The 16,463-nt window shown below is 53.7% G+C and overlaps 3 protein-coding genes across 3 annotated transcripts; 2 read left to right on the forward strand and 1 right to left on the reverse strand.

Moving 5' to 3' along the window:
* Positions 1-333: 333 nt before the first annotated feature.
* Positions 334-2,620, forward strand: BDP81DRAFT_380826 (glycolipid anchored surface protein). The gene is made up of 2 exons (XM_060586855.1): positions 334-684; positions 999-2,620. Exons 1-2 carry the CDS (start codon positions 679-681, stop codon positions 2,436-2,438), a joined length of 1,446 nt encoding a protein of 481 aa, XP_060441647.1. The 5' UTR covers positions 334-678; the 3' UTR covers positions 2,439-2,620.
* Positions 2,621-4,749: 2,129 nt separating this feature from the next.
* Positions 4,750-7,085, reverse strand: BDP81DRAFT_75464 (uncharacterized protein). The gene is made up of 2 exons (XM_060596244.1): positions 6,501-7,085; positions 4,750-6,016 (listed from the first exon to the last, which is right to left on the reverse strand). The coding sequence occupies exons 1-2, from the start codon at positions 6,939-6,941 to the stop codon at positions 4,988-4,990; spliced, it is 1,470 nt and encodes a 489-aa protein (XP_060441648.1). The 5' UTR covers positions 6,942-7,085; the 3' UTR covers positions 4,750-4,987.
* A 6,212-nt stretch (positions 7,086-13,297) lies between these two features.
* On the forward strand, positions 13,298-15,348 carry BDP81DRAFT_452622 (ATP-citrate synthase subunit 1; the record flags this gene model as incomplete). Its single annotated transcript, XM_060592764.1, has 2 exons — positions 13,298-13,765; positions 13,819-15,348. The coding sequence occupies 2 exons, from the start codon at positions 13,298-13,300 to the stop codon at positions 15,346-15,348; spliced, it is 1,998 nt and encodes a 665-aa protein (XP_060441649.1).
* Between the last annotated feature and the right edge of the window lie 1,115 nt (positions 15,349-16,463).

Here is a 16,463-nt window from a genome sequence, read left to right on the forward strand (position 1 = left end):
TTGTGTGACGCTAGGCCGAGATGAGACAAAAACAGTGAGCATCGTATCCAGCAGGCGGGAGCCAAGGTGCCTTCTTTCCATTTTTAATTTACATGTCACGACTTCCCTCGCTGTGTCAAGTCTCGCCGTGCTCCTCCTTCTTATTACTCTTACTTGCCTCCTCTTAGCCCAGAGTCTGTCGCACCTGAGTCTCGTTTCTCTTTTCTTTCTACGAATCCGACTGACCTCTCACCGTTTGCAGTCTGCAACACTCGCTCGACAGAGTCGTGCCTGGTCGTCTGTGTATAAGCAAAATAAGCACCGTACATCCCGGCTGGCGGCATCTCTCTCTCTCTCTCTCTCTCTCTCTCTCTCAAAACACCCTCCTCCAACCACTTCACCTCGTACTCTTTCGTTTCTCGTCACTCTCTCAAACACACATCCACAAATTCCCAGAAGAATTGTTTCCTTTTTGGACCCTGTTTAGTGTCTCAATTCTCTTTTCTTGCCTTGGCTCACAAACAAATACCCACATTCATCTTCTCAACGCTCTCTTGGATTTCGTTCCACCTTTTAGACTGAGAGGCACGACCAAACGAAGAATAACGACATCACCAAATACTTCTACGACTACACGTCTAATACTCCACGACCACCAACCCAACACTACCTCGAGATAATCCTGCCGATACTGCAGCCATGCTTGTGAGTTTCAGTCCCTTTCTTCTTCCATCCTTCTTTCACGGCCCTTCCATTGGATCGTTTGGCCCAGCCGACCGGTCCAACCGTTGCAGCATTCCCTCGCGGCGTCGATCAGGGCGCAAAAGACAAGCCAAGATCCTGTTGGTTCATGTGGAGAGACATCCCCATGGGCCATCGTCGGAATCCTGCACATTGGCGACGCCACATTCTGTCGATCCCCCTCCCCCTCATGTTCCTGCTCTCTCTCCCTCCTCCAAGACATGCTGCAGCACCAACATCGCCTTGTATCTTTAATCTAATTTGGCGCCAATCTGTAGGTCCAAACTGCTCTCGTCGCATTGAGTGCGACACTGGCTGCCGCTGTCAAGCCCCTCACTGTCAAGGGCAATGCCTTCGTTACCGAGGGCGGCGAAAAGTTCCAGATCGTTGGTGTCGACTACCAGATTGGTGGCAGCGCCGGCTACGACCCTTCCCACGGTCGCGACCCCCTCAGCGATGGTGACATTTGCTTGCGCGATGCTGCCCTGCTCCAGCGTCTCGGCGCCAACGCCATCCGTATTTACAACCTCGACCCCAACCTGAACCATGATGCTTGCGCTTCCGTCTTTAACGCAGCTGGCATATACATGATTCTCGACGTCAACTCTCCCCTCGTCGGCGAGAGTATCACGAGCTTCGAGCCCTGGACCAGCTACTACGCTGCTTACCTCAACCGCACCTTCGCCATCGTCGAGGCTTTCAAGAGCTACCCCAACACCCTCGCCTTCTTCTCCGGTAACGAGGTCATGAATAACGTTGCGACCGCCGAGTTTGTTCCCCAGTACCTCCGCGCCGTCACTCGTGACTTGAAGAACTACATCGCCAAGCACTCCGACCGCGCCATCCCCGTCGGTTACTCCGCTGCCGACGTTCGCGAGATCCTCGTCGACTCCTGGAACTACCTGCAGTGTGCTGAGAACGGAGACGCCAAGGACCCCAGCCGCATCGACCTCTTCGGCCTCAACTCCTACTCGTGGTGCGGTGATTCTAGCTTCAAAACCTCCACCTACGACCAGCTCGTCTCCAGTCTGAAGGACACCTCTGTCCCCGTCTTCTTCTCCGAGTTTGGCTGCAACCAGGTCACCCCTCGCCCCTTTACTGAGATTGGCTCAATCTACGGCACAGACATGAACTCCGTCTTCTCCGGAGGTCTCGTCTACGAGTACAGCCAGGAGGACAACAACTATGGCCTCGTCAAGGTCAACGACGATAAGTCCGTCAAGCTGCTCATTGACTACCAGAACCTTGCCACCCAGTACAAGAAGGTCGACTTCAAGACCCTGCAGGCCACCAAGGCTCCTTCCTCCTCCCCCGACCCTCCCAAGTGCGCCTCGTCCCTGATCAAGGAGAAGGGATTTAACAACAACTTCACCCTGCCGGCCGTGCCCCCTGGTGGCCAGGACATGATCGACAACGGTATCAAGAACAAGCCCTCTGGCAAGATCATCTCCATCTCCGACTGGACCGTCAAGCACAAGGTCTACGACGTTGATGGAAAGACGGAGATCACTGGCCTCGCCGTCTCTCCCCTCGCGGACTCCGATTCTAACACACCCGGCACCAACACTGGCGGTACCACTGTTCCTGCTGCCACCGGCACCTCCACCCCGACTGGCACTTCCACCCCTTCGTCGAGCACTACCCCCAACGCCGGCATCGCAATGCGCCCTGAGGTTGCCGCTTTTGCTGCACCTCTACTTGCTCTTTTGTTCTTGTAAAAGCTCTGGAAGCGTACGCTGGATGTTGTGTGTGGTTTATTAGTACGGTTTGGAGGTAATGACTTGGTTTCTTTCTGGCATCATAGATTCCCCGCGGTTTGTGTATAGACCTCAATTGATACTCGTTCAAGACTTGAGTCCTGGCGCCTCGTGAGTTATGAGCTCTTCGCTTTCTTGCAAGCTTAAGCATTAACATCCACGTAATTTGAGATTGGTGACGGTAACACGGTTATGCATGTTACGATACCTTTTGAGAGATGCTTTACGACGTCTTGATGTGAGATTCAACCTTTCTGGCAGCCTCTTCGATGCTATCTAACCCAGGGACCAACCTCTCTGTCTACTTCGAACATTCGCTCGAGCTGGGCCGTCATTGCCGTGTTGGCCGGCGTTCAAGAGCTGGGACTGATCCGAAAGTTGGGCTGCTACATGTGCCTAAGCGTTGGTGTTGAACTTTTACTCCAAATGTGCCCTAAATTTCAGCTTTCGCTCAGCATGCCACTCCTAGACATAGATCTGATTAGCATCGCAAAGACTGAGAGAGAAGGTATTGGAGGTAAGGGAAGATCAAAGTTTTTAAGTAAATAAGGTACTCACGGGAAATACCTGGCTGACGTTGAAACAGCTGCCTGTTCTGAGGGCTCTGGAGTCGTTTGGTTCTGACCAGGACCTGACCGTGACCGTGATCGAGAGACGGAGGGCATCGATCGGTACAGGCCTGAAGACTCATGGCAGAGGAGTGTATAGGATAGAGAGAAAGAAGAGAGGCTGAACCCCCTTGACTGTATTCGCTTTCGTTACGTTCGTTTAGTGCCCCGAACGTATTCGTGAATGTAAGATAAGAGTGAGATTACGAGGGGTTATTATGAAAAGGGGTATTATAAAATTAAAATAAAAAAAAGGTGTAAAGATAACATCACCAGTTCTCTTTGCTCCGTCATGCCTTCTTATTACCCCAAACGTCTTCGTTGACGAAGGGCTAGAGTAAAAGGACGGGTAACTAGTAATAAAGAACCGTAATATCTACTCACTACTTCCAAGATAGATAACATAGGTTGTTTAATGAACGCGGTTCATAATGGCTAGTATACTAAGCAAAGAAGCCGAAGTAATCCGATCGATCTTTTGATACCCGATCGTGTTTTTATTAATCTTCCCGAGTAAGAGCGACAAAAGCCCCTAATAACTAGGACGTTATCTCATCTTTATGGACTACCTTGGCCCCCAAGATGATGTTCGAACTAGAGGCCCTTCAAGCTAATTGTACTGGGACTTGCCATTGCCAATCTCCCCGAGGAAGAGCAACAGAGCTCTCTCTATATGCAATGCACATACCAGAGCATATCTTGATTTTATATCCTACCGTAAATCCCAAGGTACCATCAGGTCAGAAAACCGCCTCGATCCCATTCCTTTAGAAGGCTCGCTGCCACCCCCTTCCCTGATGAAGGACAATGAAAAACACTAAGCACAAAACACTCATTTCATCCTAAACTAGAACATTTCTTACCTTGATACACTACCATAGAGCCAATGCAATTCTTAATCGAGGAGCCCACCCCGTAGATTCTATATTTTAGTATTTCCTTATAAAGCTAGGGGGTTTCACGATACTAAAGCACCGCCTACTTAAAAGGCTTAAAGAAAAAACTCGGTAGCCGAGAGAGCGTGAAAGCCAAAAGAAATAAAGAAATTATCCATAGTATAATACGCTTTCTTTACTTCCCTAACGATAAATCCCGAGTTTCTTAAATACTCTCAATGCCTCCCACGTCTTCCCCTATTCATGCTCCACCTCGGACGTATTCTAAAGTGAGTACAAAAACGCAAGGGGACGGAGCGTGGTACCCAGATATATAAAGGACATATATATACGATGATAAGCAAGACTATACAAATCGGGGCTTCCAAAGGAGAACTTACCATCACCCCACAAAACGGAATAAGACTACGATGCCGTTTCCCATCGAGGAAGACCGTATAACTTTATCAATAGCTCAAGAACGTAGTACATACATACCCTACTACTTATATATCGGGGACAAGCTAGATTATTTCTCTCCTTTTATTTGACAAGTACGGACAGTCGGCCAAGTTGAACTGAGATTGACGACCGAAAACACACAAACATGGACATACAAACAAAAAGCAGATCCTCCGGCAAGAATAACATAACGGAACTTCAACAACCACAGACATGGACATCACTCTTCAGTCACAGCAGTATTGAACCAAGAAACAAGCATTGAACCTCCAGTCAAGATCACATTACAGAGCGTCTAATTATTTGCCCATCTGATCGTCGACCATGCCCTCCATACATACGATACAAGGACCCGGCCCTCGACCTTCCCGTCAAGAGCATTTGTTGCACCAGCCGTCATAAACACCGTAAACTTGCAAGCGTACAAGAAAGTGGGCAAGATGCCAATTCTCTCTCAAGTACCAGGCAAAAACTTTCCTTTCGTCTAAACCCATGATGATACCTGAACTATGGCTCTCCCAAGTCCACTCCCCCAAACACACATATTTCATTTCATTTATACCGTTTAAGCCTTGAACTCCTCAACACCGCTGGCCTCCCATCTGCCGGGGACGAGGGCCAAGGGCACGATACCGGAGACGTGCATCTCGGGGCCGAAGATCTTGGCGTTCAGGCCAAGTTCTTGAGTGGCAGCCTTCATGTTCTTGAGACCCTCCTGGTAGTTGGGGCCGGCACGACGGACCCAGATCTGGCACTTGTGCTCGTTGAGCTGCTTGGCGTAGTCGCGGAGGGCGCGGATGACACCCTTGAATGTGCTGGCGACGTTGGTGAAGTTGGCAATACCACCACCGATGAAGAGGACCTTGCCCTCCTCGGTCAGGGGAGCGCGGAGCATGAGGTCGAGGACGGTGCGAGCGTAGTGGTAGGTCTGAGACTCGGTGGGAGCACCAGAGTACTCACCGTAGTTGGCGAGCTCGTCGGCGAAGCCGGAAGAGGCAATGGCATCGGCGTAGACGACGGAAGCACCACCACCAGCGACAAGAGTCCAGATACGTCCGTTGGGGTTGAGGACGGTAAGCTTGAGGGAGGCACCGGTCTTGGCGTCAAGGTCGGCGATGTAGGCCTCCTCCTTGGTCAGCTCACGACCGAAGGGAGCGGGGAACTCCATCGGCGGGCCGGCATCGATGTTGACCTTCTCGCCGTTGGCGGCGGCAACGTTGGTCAGGCCGAGAGCGGCGGGGGAGCGGGCAATAGCCCACTTGACACCGCACTCGAAGTCGGCAGTCTGGTCGAGCTTGGCAGCAAGATCGAGGAAGTGCACAGAGGCGGAGGTGGCATCCTCGTTGGGGATGACAACGAGGGGGTTGATCTCGAGGTAGGTGAACTGGCACTCGACGTAGACGGCGTACAACCGGGTGATGAAGTCAACCAGCACGTTGTGAACACCCTTGGGGACCTTCTTCAACAGAGCCGCGGCGATCTCGTCGTTGGAAGGGTATTGTGAAAGGTCGACGGGGATCAAGAGCTTCTCAGCCTTGGCGTCAACATCACCGACATCAACACCACCCTCGTGGGTGAAGAGAATCCAGTCGCCCTATCGGAATACATGATTAGCCTCGATAACTTGATATGAGGATTTGACAGATGAGGCATAAGGGCCGCCGTGTGCATATGGGAACTTCTGCAAGAGGCATGGGTGGACGGGGTGGACGGGCCACAGGCCTCGTCTCGTGGCATCCGTTCGTCCGGTTCGGGAGAAAAATTACCGGAAAGGGCAGTCCAGCGGCCGGAATCCACTTATTTGACCCATGGATAGGAAATGCCATAAAGCATGCAAATTCCTTCTCATGGTTGCCAAACAAAGTTCTCTTCCAGTTATTCTCACTTTCAACCGTCGATGAGTTTCACTTTGCAGTGTGTTGTGTGGTGTTTTCACACCCACACGACTCATTGATGGACTGCCCACACCGGCCCCGCCAACGAATTGGAGAAGACGGCCCGCCACGCCACGAACCAACGGCCTCTGCCAAAAAGCAACCGCACGAGCTCGAAAGGACAGGGAATTTGCGACAACTTACATCTCTGACGGACATGATGTTGATGTAGTACTCGGTGTCTTGGGGGTGAGGAACAAAGGGCTCGACGAGGAATTGGCGCAGGACACCAGTGACGGTCTCGACCTTCTGCTCCTTACCAGCACGCTCGGCGATCCAGGCCTTGGCCTCGGGCCAGGTCTTGTTGAGGGCCAGGAGACCGCTCTTGCCACGGCGCTTGATCAATTGATCGGGCTTGGCGACGAACTTGACACCGGGCTGGAGAACCCAGGGGTAGGTGACCTCAGCCTGGTTGAGGACATCCATTACGTCGGCATCCTCAGGGAAGTGCAGAGAGCACAACCTGGGGGGAGGGTTGTGCTTGGTGGGGACGGGAAGAGGAGAGGCCTTGATGACGGGAGCGCGGGTGAGGTGGTAGTTGAGGATGGCCTTGCCGTCGGCCTCGAGGATGGACTTGGCGGACATTGTGGCGGTTTGTGAGGTGAGAAAGAGGTGAGTTTTCTTGAGAGTTCTTTTCTCTGGTTTATTTTGGCCTGAATTGGGAGCGGACTGGTCAGCAATTGCTTTGGGAAACGAAGTGGTATTTGTGTGGCTGTTGGACTCGGAGTCGGAGTTGGAGTTCCACTGCCCGTCAGCAACAGGCTTTCTTTCAGCTGAGCTTCTGGGAGGACCTTCGTGGGCGGCAAGTGTCACCACCGCAGGCGGAAGACTCAAGATGCTCGCGCCGAGCTCTGGAAGAGGGGCATTCGCGACCCAGCTGGAGACTCGGCTGGGATGGGGGGGAAGTCGAGACAACGATGTTGAGCTTTGGAGGGGGAAGACTGGGGCGAGAACATACCGAGAGAGAGAGAGAGAGAGAGAGAGAGAGCAAGTGCAACCAGGCGACGAAGTCGAAGTCTGGGGACGAAGTTTTGGTGAAGACCTGAAATCAAGTGAATGTCAGGAACCGGAGGGTCGAGTCGAAGTCGAGTCAAGCAGAGCGGTGTGAGAGGGAAGAAAGAAGCGGCGAGGTTGAAGGAGAAGTATGGATTGGGGAGTGGGAGGATGGAGTGGAAGGAGAGAAGCTGTGCGTGGAGAGAGAGGGAGAAGATCGTCAGCCTTTCAAAATTTTGGAATCTGTCGAAGCTCCCAGGGATTATTTGTTGCTGGGACTTCGGGGAGAGGAAGGAGAGGAAGAGCGGACGAGGAGGAGGGGTGTGGTGTGGTGGGAGGGGGAGGGGTGAGAAAGAGACGGAAGAGAGAGAGAGAGAGAGAGAGGTAGGTACATCATGGGGCAACGAAGCGCCGCCCAGGTACCGACCGGGATTGTGTACGGGATGTATTCAATGTGTGAGGAGTGTGGTGGTGGTGGTGGTGGTGGTGGCTCGAAAATCGGTGGATTCACCCACCTAGCACCTTGAGGGAGCTAAGGGACCACGCCAAAAAAGTTTTGGGGTGGTGCGCGTTGTGCGTGCAGTGAGGGAAAATGGTGCGTGCATTGGAAGACCTGTGAGAATCTCTCGCAAGCTCCGGGAGAGGGGAAAGAACTGGGGGGAGGGGAAAGTATTTTTGGGGACCGGGTGTATTTTTTGGAGGGGGGTGGGAATTCGAGGTGGCATGGCTTGATGCTTGGGGGGAAGCTCCAGCTGTCCATGCACGCTACCCCTCGATGGCGGTGGCAGAACACACGACACTCGACATATCCGCAAAAAGCAACCACGACCTTGAGAAAAAACGGGTGGGAAAGTGCAAGTGCAGGGAAAGGGTAAGGGGAACGGACAGGCAAGTACCTGTACCTGAGCCTGCCCTACCCTTTTTGACTGTGCTTCATTTTGGACTCACCTCAGAATTGTCGCGTGAGGATTGCGACAAGGTATGCAATAAAGGGATGGAGGGGGGGTTGAGAGGGAAATGCTGGCAGGGAAATTCGACCAAGTTGGACCAAAACAAAAAGTCTGGGGAGGGGGAAAGGTGGAAAAAAAAGAGACAGGCAGTGGTTGTTGAGAGGTTTAAGTGGATCTCTCGTCTCGTACCTTTTGGAAAGTCACTTCTGCTCACTCACTGACAATCTTGCAGATTCCGACGAGTGAAGACTGAAATGAGAGTCTCTGTGAGAGAGGACGGGAAATGGGCACAGAAAACGAACAGCAACAATTATCGATTTTCCCTCCCAGGGTGCGCAAGGGCGGCATTTTTACAGACCACAGTGACACACAGCACACAGCAAGTCTTGGACCACCTTCTCCCGCTCTTTCCCGGATGATGGATCGATGCAACCCCAGCGCCAGAATGTCCGCCGAAAATCGCAGGGACCGCCATTTTTACACCTACCTTACCTCACTGCATTGTTGTGCTCATCAGTATGGACACTGATTTCAACATGGTCCATGGTCCATGGCCCATCAACATGGTGCAGGTGCACGACAGCCGAACGGGAAAGGGGACGGGGCGGAAGACAGACAGACAGACCACTGCTGGATGGAGCTTGGGGACGTTGCCGGTGCGGTGCGAAGCGGTACGGCGCATCATCCTCGTCGCCCAGTCGCTTACACCGGCTCTGGTCTTCCAATGCTTCCAGATGATTCTCCATTCTCGTGGGTTGGGGTTAACCTCCATTACACTACCCAAGGCTTGGAGGGTCTGTTTCTGTTTCTGTCTCTGTCCGTCCCCGTATCCGATCGAGATCAGGATCAGAGCCCTTGCCAAAACGAACCGAGAGAAAGGAAAACCGTTGCTTATCCACCGGCAGCCAGCGGGAGACTGAGAGTCGCGTTTCCAGTACTGCCGATTCGGGGCACTCGAGCGCCGCGGGATGACTTTGATTTTCGGACGTTTCTCATCTCGTGCGTGGGACAACGGACGGTGGCCCGGATGTCAGGTCAGATCCCCCCAAACTCGGTGTCAGTCAGAGTACGGAGCACACAAGCTGGTCCAGGAACCGGGCATTGGCGCCTTAATTAGCCATGGCGCTGGGATTGGCACCTTTGGGACGACCAAGCACAGTCATCAAATCAACCTCGAGTGAGACGTTGGACTGCCTGGTCAGACGGCACATCGACCCCTACTCGTTCCTCGCTCCTACGGCTAGGTAGGTTCGCTCAAGATGGCCTGGCCCTGTCATTTTCAAGAACAAGCCCCCAAGCCATGACAAGAAGCCATTGGCGATGGTCGTGTTCCCGTACGAGTGTGAGTGGGAAGAAGAAGAAGTGAACCACTCCCTATTACTCGCGCATCCGTACACACACTCGGGTATCTTCAAGTGAAAGTGCGCAATGCCCGGTGGTCGGCGGAGTGACGATGGGGAGGACCGAAAACCGGCGGAGGTGGATGCGGCATGCCGGGTTTCGGGGAATGCGAGCATGGGTGCTGAGATGCCCGTTTGGGTCTTTTTTTCTTTCTCTGTCTTTCTCTGGTTGTCCTAGTCGCGAGTCTTTTGAGTGCTTTTTTTTTTCTCATCTCCGTCGCCGTCGCCGGTCTGTTTCGGCCGTGGTTTCTTCGCGGCGCTTCGCAATTACGACTATCGCCGCATTGTTCCGTCTGCAGTGTCCTTGATTTTCGAATCTGGTTTTTCTCTCAAGCGGGTAGCTTGCTGCTGCTTCTTCTTTTCCCTCTTTGGTCGAGTTTGAGTAGGGTACTGTGTAGTGCATCATCCCAAGTGGCCTTGTACCCGTACATACCTGGATGGCTACACAACATCGTCTCTTCCCCATTTCCCTGAGTGCGTACAGAGTACGAAGTACACACTTTCTCACGCACACAAAATCCCACACAGGCTTCGAAATACCTCGATCCCTTGGCTGACGGTAACCACCCTCCAGTCGCATGCAGCGATGGAGGGAATACGGGCAAGGAGGCGAGGCTGTTTTAGTGACCGCCTCGCCCCCACTCAGACAGGCGAGCCTCTCACTGCCCAGTGCCTCTCTACCTGACGGTGTAAGCCCTCTTGTTGGCTGTATATCAAGCGGTGTCTGGATAGGCGTGTGCGTGTATGTGTGTGTGTGACCCAGTCGTGTTCAGATTGATTACATCCCAGAAGACATCCCGGCGGCCAAGTTGGCGAATGTCGATCCTCCCTGACAATCCAGTCCGAGGCCATTGGGCGAGACTCGAAATGCGGTCAAACCAAAGTGTAGGCTGCTGCATTCCCGAAATCCCCTGGTGCGATAAGAGAGAGAGAGAGAGAGAGAGAGAGCTATGGGCGCCTCCCGACTGAGGGATTGTTGCGGTCAAGCGCCAGCGCCAGCCGAACCGACTTGGTCTCAACTTGGACTGGTCGGGGCGGGGAGCTCCCGGAACTTGGAACTTGGGAGAGGAGAGACAAAACCGCCATTCGATATTGACACTGACATTGCGGTGACCGGCGGGCGGACGTCGCCCGTCTCACTTGTCGAGCTCCCTATTTGTCTGTCGGATGATGCATCTTTTGGGTGCGTGTCTGTTCTCTGTTCTACTTGTTTCTGCCCAATGTTTCTGAGCGGTGCGAGTTGCGCCAAACTACCTTAGCAGGGAAGAAGCCGAAGAAGACTGTGAGAGTCAGGGCTTGTGCAGGTACGCAGGCAAGACCGCCAGCCCGTCCGCGGATGGAGCTTGTACCGGTGTCTGGTCTATCCGCAATTGCAGCGTCCGTCTGGGCTCAAGCTCAGGTCCAGCCCAGCGAGTGCAAGACGGCAAGGCAGTCGCGGGCAGGGCAGCTTCCTTGGGGCAGAGAGCATTGGATTTAGGTGAGGTGAGCTCCAATTTTGGCAAGGTGCTTGGCCACTAGCAGCCTAGCATCCCCCAGGTACGGCCTTGCTACCCTGTGCAAGTCTTGTTTTCTGCCCGGTCCATGAGTACGTACTCGGTAAGGTGAGGTCGCTGTGGGGTCCGCCAGAAACAAGCGGGGACCAAGGGCCCTTGCCCGTTTGCCTGGTTGGTGCGTGCCTTGCCCGGTCCCATCGCATCTCCCTTTTTTCGCCTTTTCCCTTCCCTGCCCGCTGGCCAATTCAACACTTCAACAATCCACGAGCCAATCATGTTGTGGAATTGGTCGGGAACTTCCCCAACTCTTTCGGCCGTCGCATGACGGAAGTCTCCATTTTCCCAATACTCATTCCCCATCACCCCTCCATTCCACGCACCACAGTCCAAACCCAAGAAGAAAAAAGTCTCAGGCTTCTCTCAATGGCCCGACTTTGGCTGAGTTGTGTCACTGCGCCGTCAAGCCGTCCCAAGAAATTCACCGGGCCCTGTACCTGACCCGACGCAGTACCGGCCATACTGATCGCCCGTACCTTGCCTTACCTGCCGATGTCAAGACCCCTCCGCAAAGTACCTACCTTACCCTTCACCACAATAGAAGTCCACAACCACCACAAAAGTCACCCCGTAGCTGGTTCACCACTTCTGCCCGCCCATTCTGTTCCTGCCGCTGCAAAGCATTGTTTGGCATTGTTGGAGACCAGCCATTATTGAGATTGGGATTGGACCTTGTCTGTCTGATCTGGAGCTACCTTGATCTGGTCTTGCCTCGATAAGGACGTGTACAGATACGGATACGTTCCTTACCTCAGGTAGGGTAGGTACTCTACGTGGTCGTGTGTGCTTGGGCAAGTGCCAAGTAACTCAGGTACCTCTTTCCCAGGTTGACTTTGACTCGAACGCGGACCTGCCCCTTCTCTCGTTGCTCGTTGCTCGTTGCTCCCTCGGATACTTGGGACGCAAGCCCGCCAAGATAATCCCTGCTCACCATCACCTCACACAAACGCAGACGCACCGCACCGCCTACGCACTACGCACACACGCACAGCACACCGTTCGTTCGTTCCTCCCACTCCCTTGCCGATTCCCGCTGGAGAGAATCCGACCTAGCAAGAAGCAAAGAAGGAACAGAGAGAAACCATACTCCGTACCATGGAGAAAAATACTTGAAAAAAATACCAATTCCACCTCACCTCACCAAACTCACACACCCTGCTTGGTGGCCCGTCTCCGTGCTCCTCAACTACTTACGACACCCGACCTCCGTCCTTCTTCTCCTCCGACCCTCGCTCACTCGACTCTCTCTCTTTTGCTTTCCTTCCCTCCTTCCCTCCTTCTCCCTCTCACCCTCTTGCTCTTGAGAAGCTTCTTCTTCTTCTCTTCCACCCCCACGCCAATCCCTTTTTCTCACCAAAGGATCCCTCCGTCAACTCGACAAAAAAAGAAGCTGGACTTTGCCGTTGTGCGCCGCTGCTTGATCCATCAATACACCCTTACCAGGTTAGACAACAGCATCACCGCCAGGTCAGTTACCGCTCCCCGAATCCTACCCACCCCGGTCATGTCAATCCTGCCCCTCCGACGCCTCTTTCCCACCTCCGAACGGTTCACACACACCTCATCCTACTTCCACACCCGCTCGCCGCTGCACATCGCATCAGACACGACCAGGACCAAAAAAAAAAAAAGTCTCTCCCACCAAGGAGCTGGGGCTACGCCAGCTACAAAGGTCCACTTAATGTCTGGTGGTGTCCCCAGCTGCCGATGGATGAGCATGTAGCCTCGCAGATCCAACGATTTCAGCTTCCTGAGCGAACTGTCGTCTCTCCGAGTCCCTCCTGAAATCTCACCTTCTCCCCACCATAATTCCGACTCGTTTGTTTTCCACCAAACTTCCTCTTACTCCTCCTCCTCCACCTTCTACCTTTCCAATCCTTACTTCGGACACTTCCTCCTCTCTCTCTTCGCGGGCAGACATCTATAGACTTGTTTCTGGCGCCCATTGTCTGCTTCAAGCTTGCTGACCTTAGTACCCCTCGCCAGACTTTTTCTTCTTCCCTTGTTGAGACTCTCATCCTCGCCGACGAAGCTCGACTTTCTTCACAATGCCTTCGGCCACCACCCCCGCTAACGGTGCCAATGGCGCCAAGGCAGCCAGCGGCCTGTCTGCCAACGACAACATCACACGCTTCTCGGCTCCCAGCCGTCCCTTGAGCCCTCTCCCCGAACACGCTCTGTTCAACGACAAGACCAGATGCTTCGTCTATGGTCTGCAGCCCCGCGCCGTTCAGGGTATGCTCGACTTCGACTTCATCTGCAAGCGCAAGACCCCCTCCGTCGCCGGTATCATCTACACTTTCGGTGGTCAGTTCGTCTCCAAGATGTACTGGGGAACCAGCGAGACCCTCCTGCCCGTCTACCAGGAGGTCAACAAGGCCATTGCCAAGCACCCCGACGTCGACGTTGTCGTCAACTTCGCCTCCTCCCGAAGTGTCTACACCTCCACCATGGAGTTGATGGAGTTCCCCCAGATCAAGACTATTGCCATCATTGCTGAGGGTGTCCCCGAGCGCGTAAGTCTAGCCTCTTCTCCTGAAGTTTCGTACCCCGCTAACAAATAACCAAGCGCGCTCGTGAGATCGCCCACAAGGCTCAGCAGAAGGGCATCACCATCATTGGCCCCGCCACTGTTGGTGGTATCAAGCCTGGCTGCTTCAAGATCGGTAACACTGGTGGCATGATGGACAACATCGTTGCCTCCAAGCTTTACCGCAAGGGTTCCGTTGGTTACGTCTCCAAGTCTGGTGGTATGTCCAACGAGCTCAACAACATTATCGCCAACAACACCGACGGTGTCTACGAGGGTGTGGCCATTGGTGGTGACAGATACCCCGGAACCACCTTCATCGACCACTTGCTCAGATACCAGGCCGACCCCGACTGCAAGATTCTCGTCCTGCTCGGTGAGGTTGGTGGTGTTGAGGAGTACAAGGTCATCAAGGCCGTGGAGGATGGTGTCATTACCAAGCCCATCGTTGCCTGGGCCATTGGAACCTGCGCCAGCATGTTCAAGACCGAGGTTCAGTTCGGTCACGCCGGTGCTTTCGCCAACTCCACCCTGGAGACGGCCAAGACCAAGAACGAGAAGATGAAGGAGGCTGGCTTCTACGTCCCCGAGACCTTTGAGGAGATGCCCCAGGTCCTCAAGGCTCTCTACGACAGCCTCGTCAAGAACGGCACCATCAAGCCCCAGCCTGAGCCCGTCGTTCCCAAGATCCCCATCGACTACTCCTGGGCCCAGGAGCTCGGTCTCATCCGTAAGCCCGCCGCCTTCATCTCCACCATTTCCGACGACCGTGGTCAGGAGCTCCTGTACGCTGGCATGCCCATCTCCGACGTTTTCAAGGAAGAGATTGGCATCGGTGGTGTCATGTCCCTTCTGTGGTTCCGTCGCCGCCTTCCTCCCTACGCCTCCAAGTTCCTCGAGATGGTTCTCATGCTCACTGCCGACCACGGCCCTGCCGTGTCCGGTGCCATGAACACCATCATCACCACCCGTGCCGGCAAGGACCTTATCTCCTCCCTTGTCGCTGGTCTCCTGACCATCGGTTCCCGCTTCGGTGGTGCCCTTGACGGCGCCGCTGAGGAGTTCACCAAGGCCTTCGACAAGGGCCTGAGCCCCCGTGAGTTCGTCGACAACATGCGCAAGGCGAACAAGCTTATCCCCGGTATTGGTCACCGTGTCAAGTCCCGCAACAACCCCGATCTCCGTGTCGAGCTTGTCAAGGAGTACGTCAAGGCCAAGTTCCCCACCCACAAGCTCCTCGACTACGCCCTGGCTGTCGAGACCGTCACCACCTCCAAGAAGGACAACCTCATTCTCAACGTCGATGGCTGCATTGCTGTCTGCTTCGTTGACCTGATGCGCAACTGCGGTGCCTTCTCATCCGAAGAGGCCGAGGACTATCTCAAGATGGGTGTCCTCAACGGTCTGTTCGTTCTCGGCCGTTCCATCGGTCTTATTGCCCACTACCTCGACCAGAAGAGACTTCGCACTGGTCTGTACCGTCACCCGTGGGACGACATTACCTACATCCTTCCTCAGCTTGGCGGCGGGGCACCAGGCGCCGAAGGCAGAGTGGAGGTGCAGATGTAAGGGTTTAACGGTTAGCGGCGGAAGGTTACGGTTTGCCACGGGATGTGGCTATAGAAATGGAGTCTATGATTTTAACGTCATGCGAGGGATGATGGTGTGCTAAATGGCGTCTTGTACGACAAGCTATATACGTGTAGTGCTGCGCAGTCCCCCGGGATATACTAATGGTTTTGCCCGATTACCTCTGTTATCATTGCTTATGACGTGACGTGAACAGTGACTGTTACTTACATATCTATTCGACCACGACGTCGGGTACTTCCGAGACACTAAAGTCGCGCTTGTGCCCCGGCGGCGGCGGCGGCAATCTCTTCAGGGTTTGGATGGCGGGCCGACACAGCGTTCGGATGGAGCCCTGGCATCAGCTTAAACCGAACTTCTCGAATTGGTTGGGTCGTCCGGACCGCATTGGCGACCCGGCCCGGAAATGTGTAGATTTTGGACTTGTTGTGCATGTCTTGGGACTCGTGAGAATGCCAGCTGCCGTGAACAACTGTTGATCCAATTTGATGGCACTCAGGGAGACTATTAGTGTGTCTTGGTTAGCAGTGGCATCTGGAAGACACTCCAATAGCTGGGCCTGTGTGTCGTCAGAGTTGACCCTTTTTCATGGGCGTTTTGAAATCATGGGCGCTTGAATGTACTTTCGGGAGGATGCCTTTGGCTGGTCCATTATGAAGGATGAGTTTCTATACGGTCTCGGGAGTTGAATGGTGTTATCTATCAGATTGTCATGATTTTGCTTCATGGTCGTGTCGACTTGGGGTGCCTTATCGTACTACCTTTTTGATAATTAGCTTACTTACTCGAGGGGTACACAGGAGACATGGCTTTCCAAGAAGACTCTGAGACCAAACGCATGACGTGGATTGGTGTGGCGGGGAGGCTATGGAAACCCATTCAATGCACCCTTCAACTGCCTGCTTGCCTGCCTGCCTGCTCATTTGAACCTACGGATTAGTTGCCGAATAGAGCAGTTCGTTGACGAAGCTAGATCGACTGCGCCTAATCGCGTCAATCTCGTCAGGCAGAAGCTTACTTCAAGATTCATTTGGTCTTCTTTGTATTCGATTCGACATTTTTTAATGCTAGCTCATGCCGAGGAACCATGAGCC

Source organism: Colletotrichum phormii (assembly GCF_030913505.1).
Source record: "Colletotrichum phormii strain CBS 102054 chromosome Unknown BDP81scaffold_19, whole genome shotgun sequence".
In the NCBI taxonomy this organism is placed as follows: Eukaryota; Fungi; Ascomycota; class Sordariomycetes; order Glomerellales; family Glomerellaceae; genus Colletotrichum; species Colletotrichum phormii.

Excerpts from the sequence above, each read along its gene's own strand:
- BDP81DRAFT_75464 (XM_060596244.1), bottom strand. The coding sequence starts at position 6,941 with ATGTCCGCCAAGTCCATCCTCGAGGCCGACGGCAAGGCCATCCTCAAC. Across the intron at positions 6,017-6,500 it reads ACATCATGTCCGTCAGAGAT|GGCGACTGGATTCTCTTCAC; the intron begins GTAAGTTGTCGC and ends GTATTCCGATAG.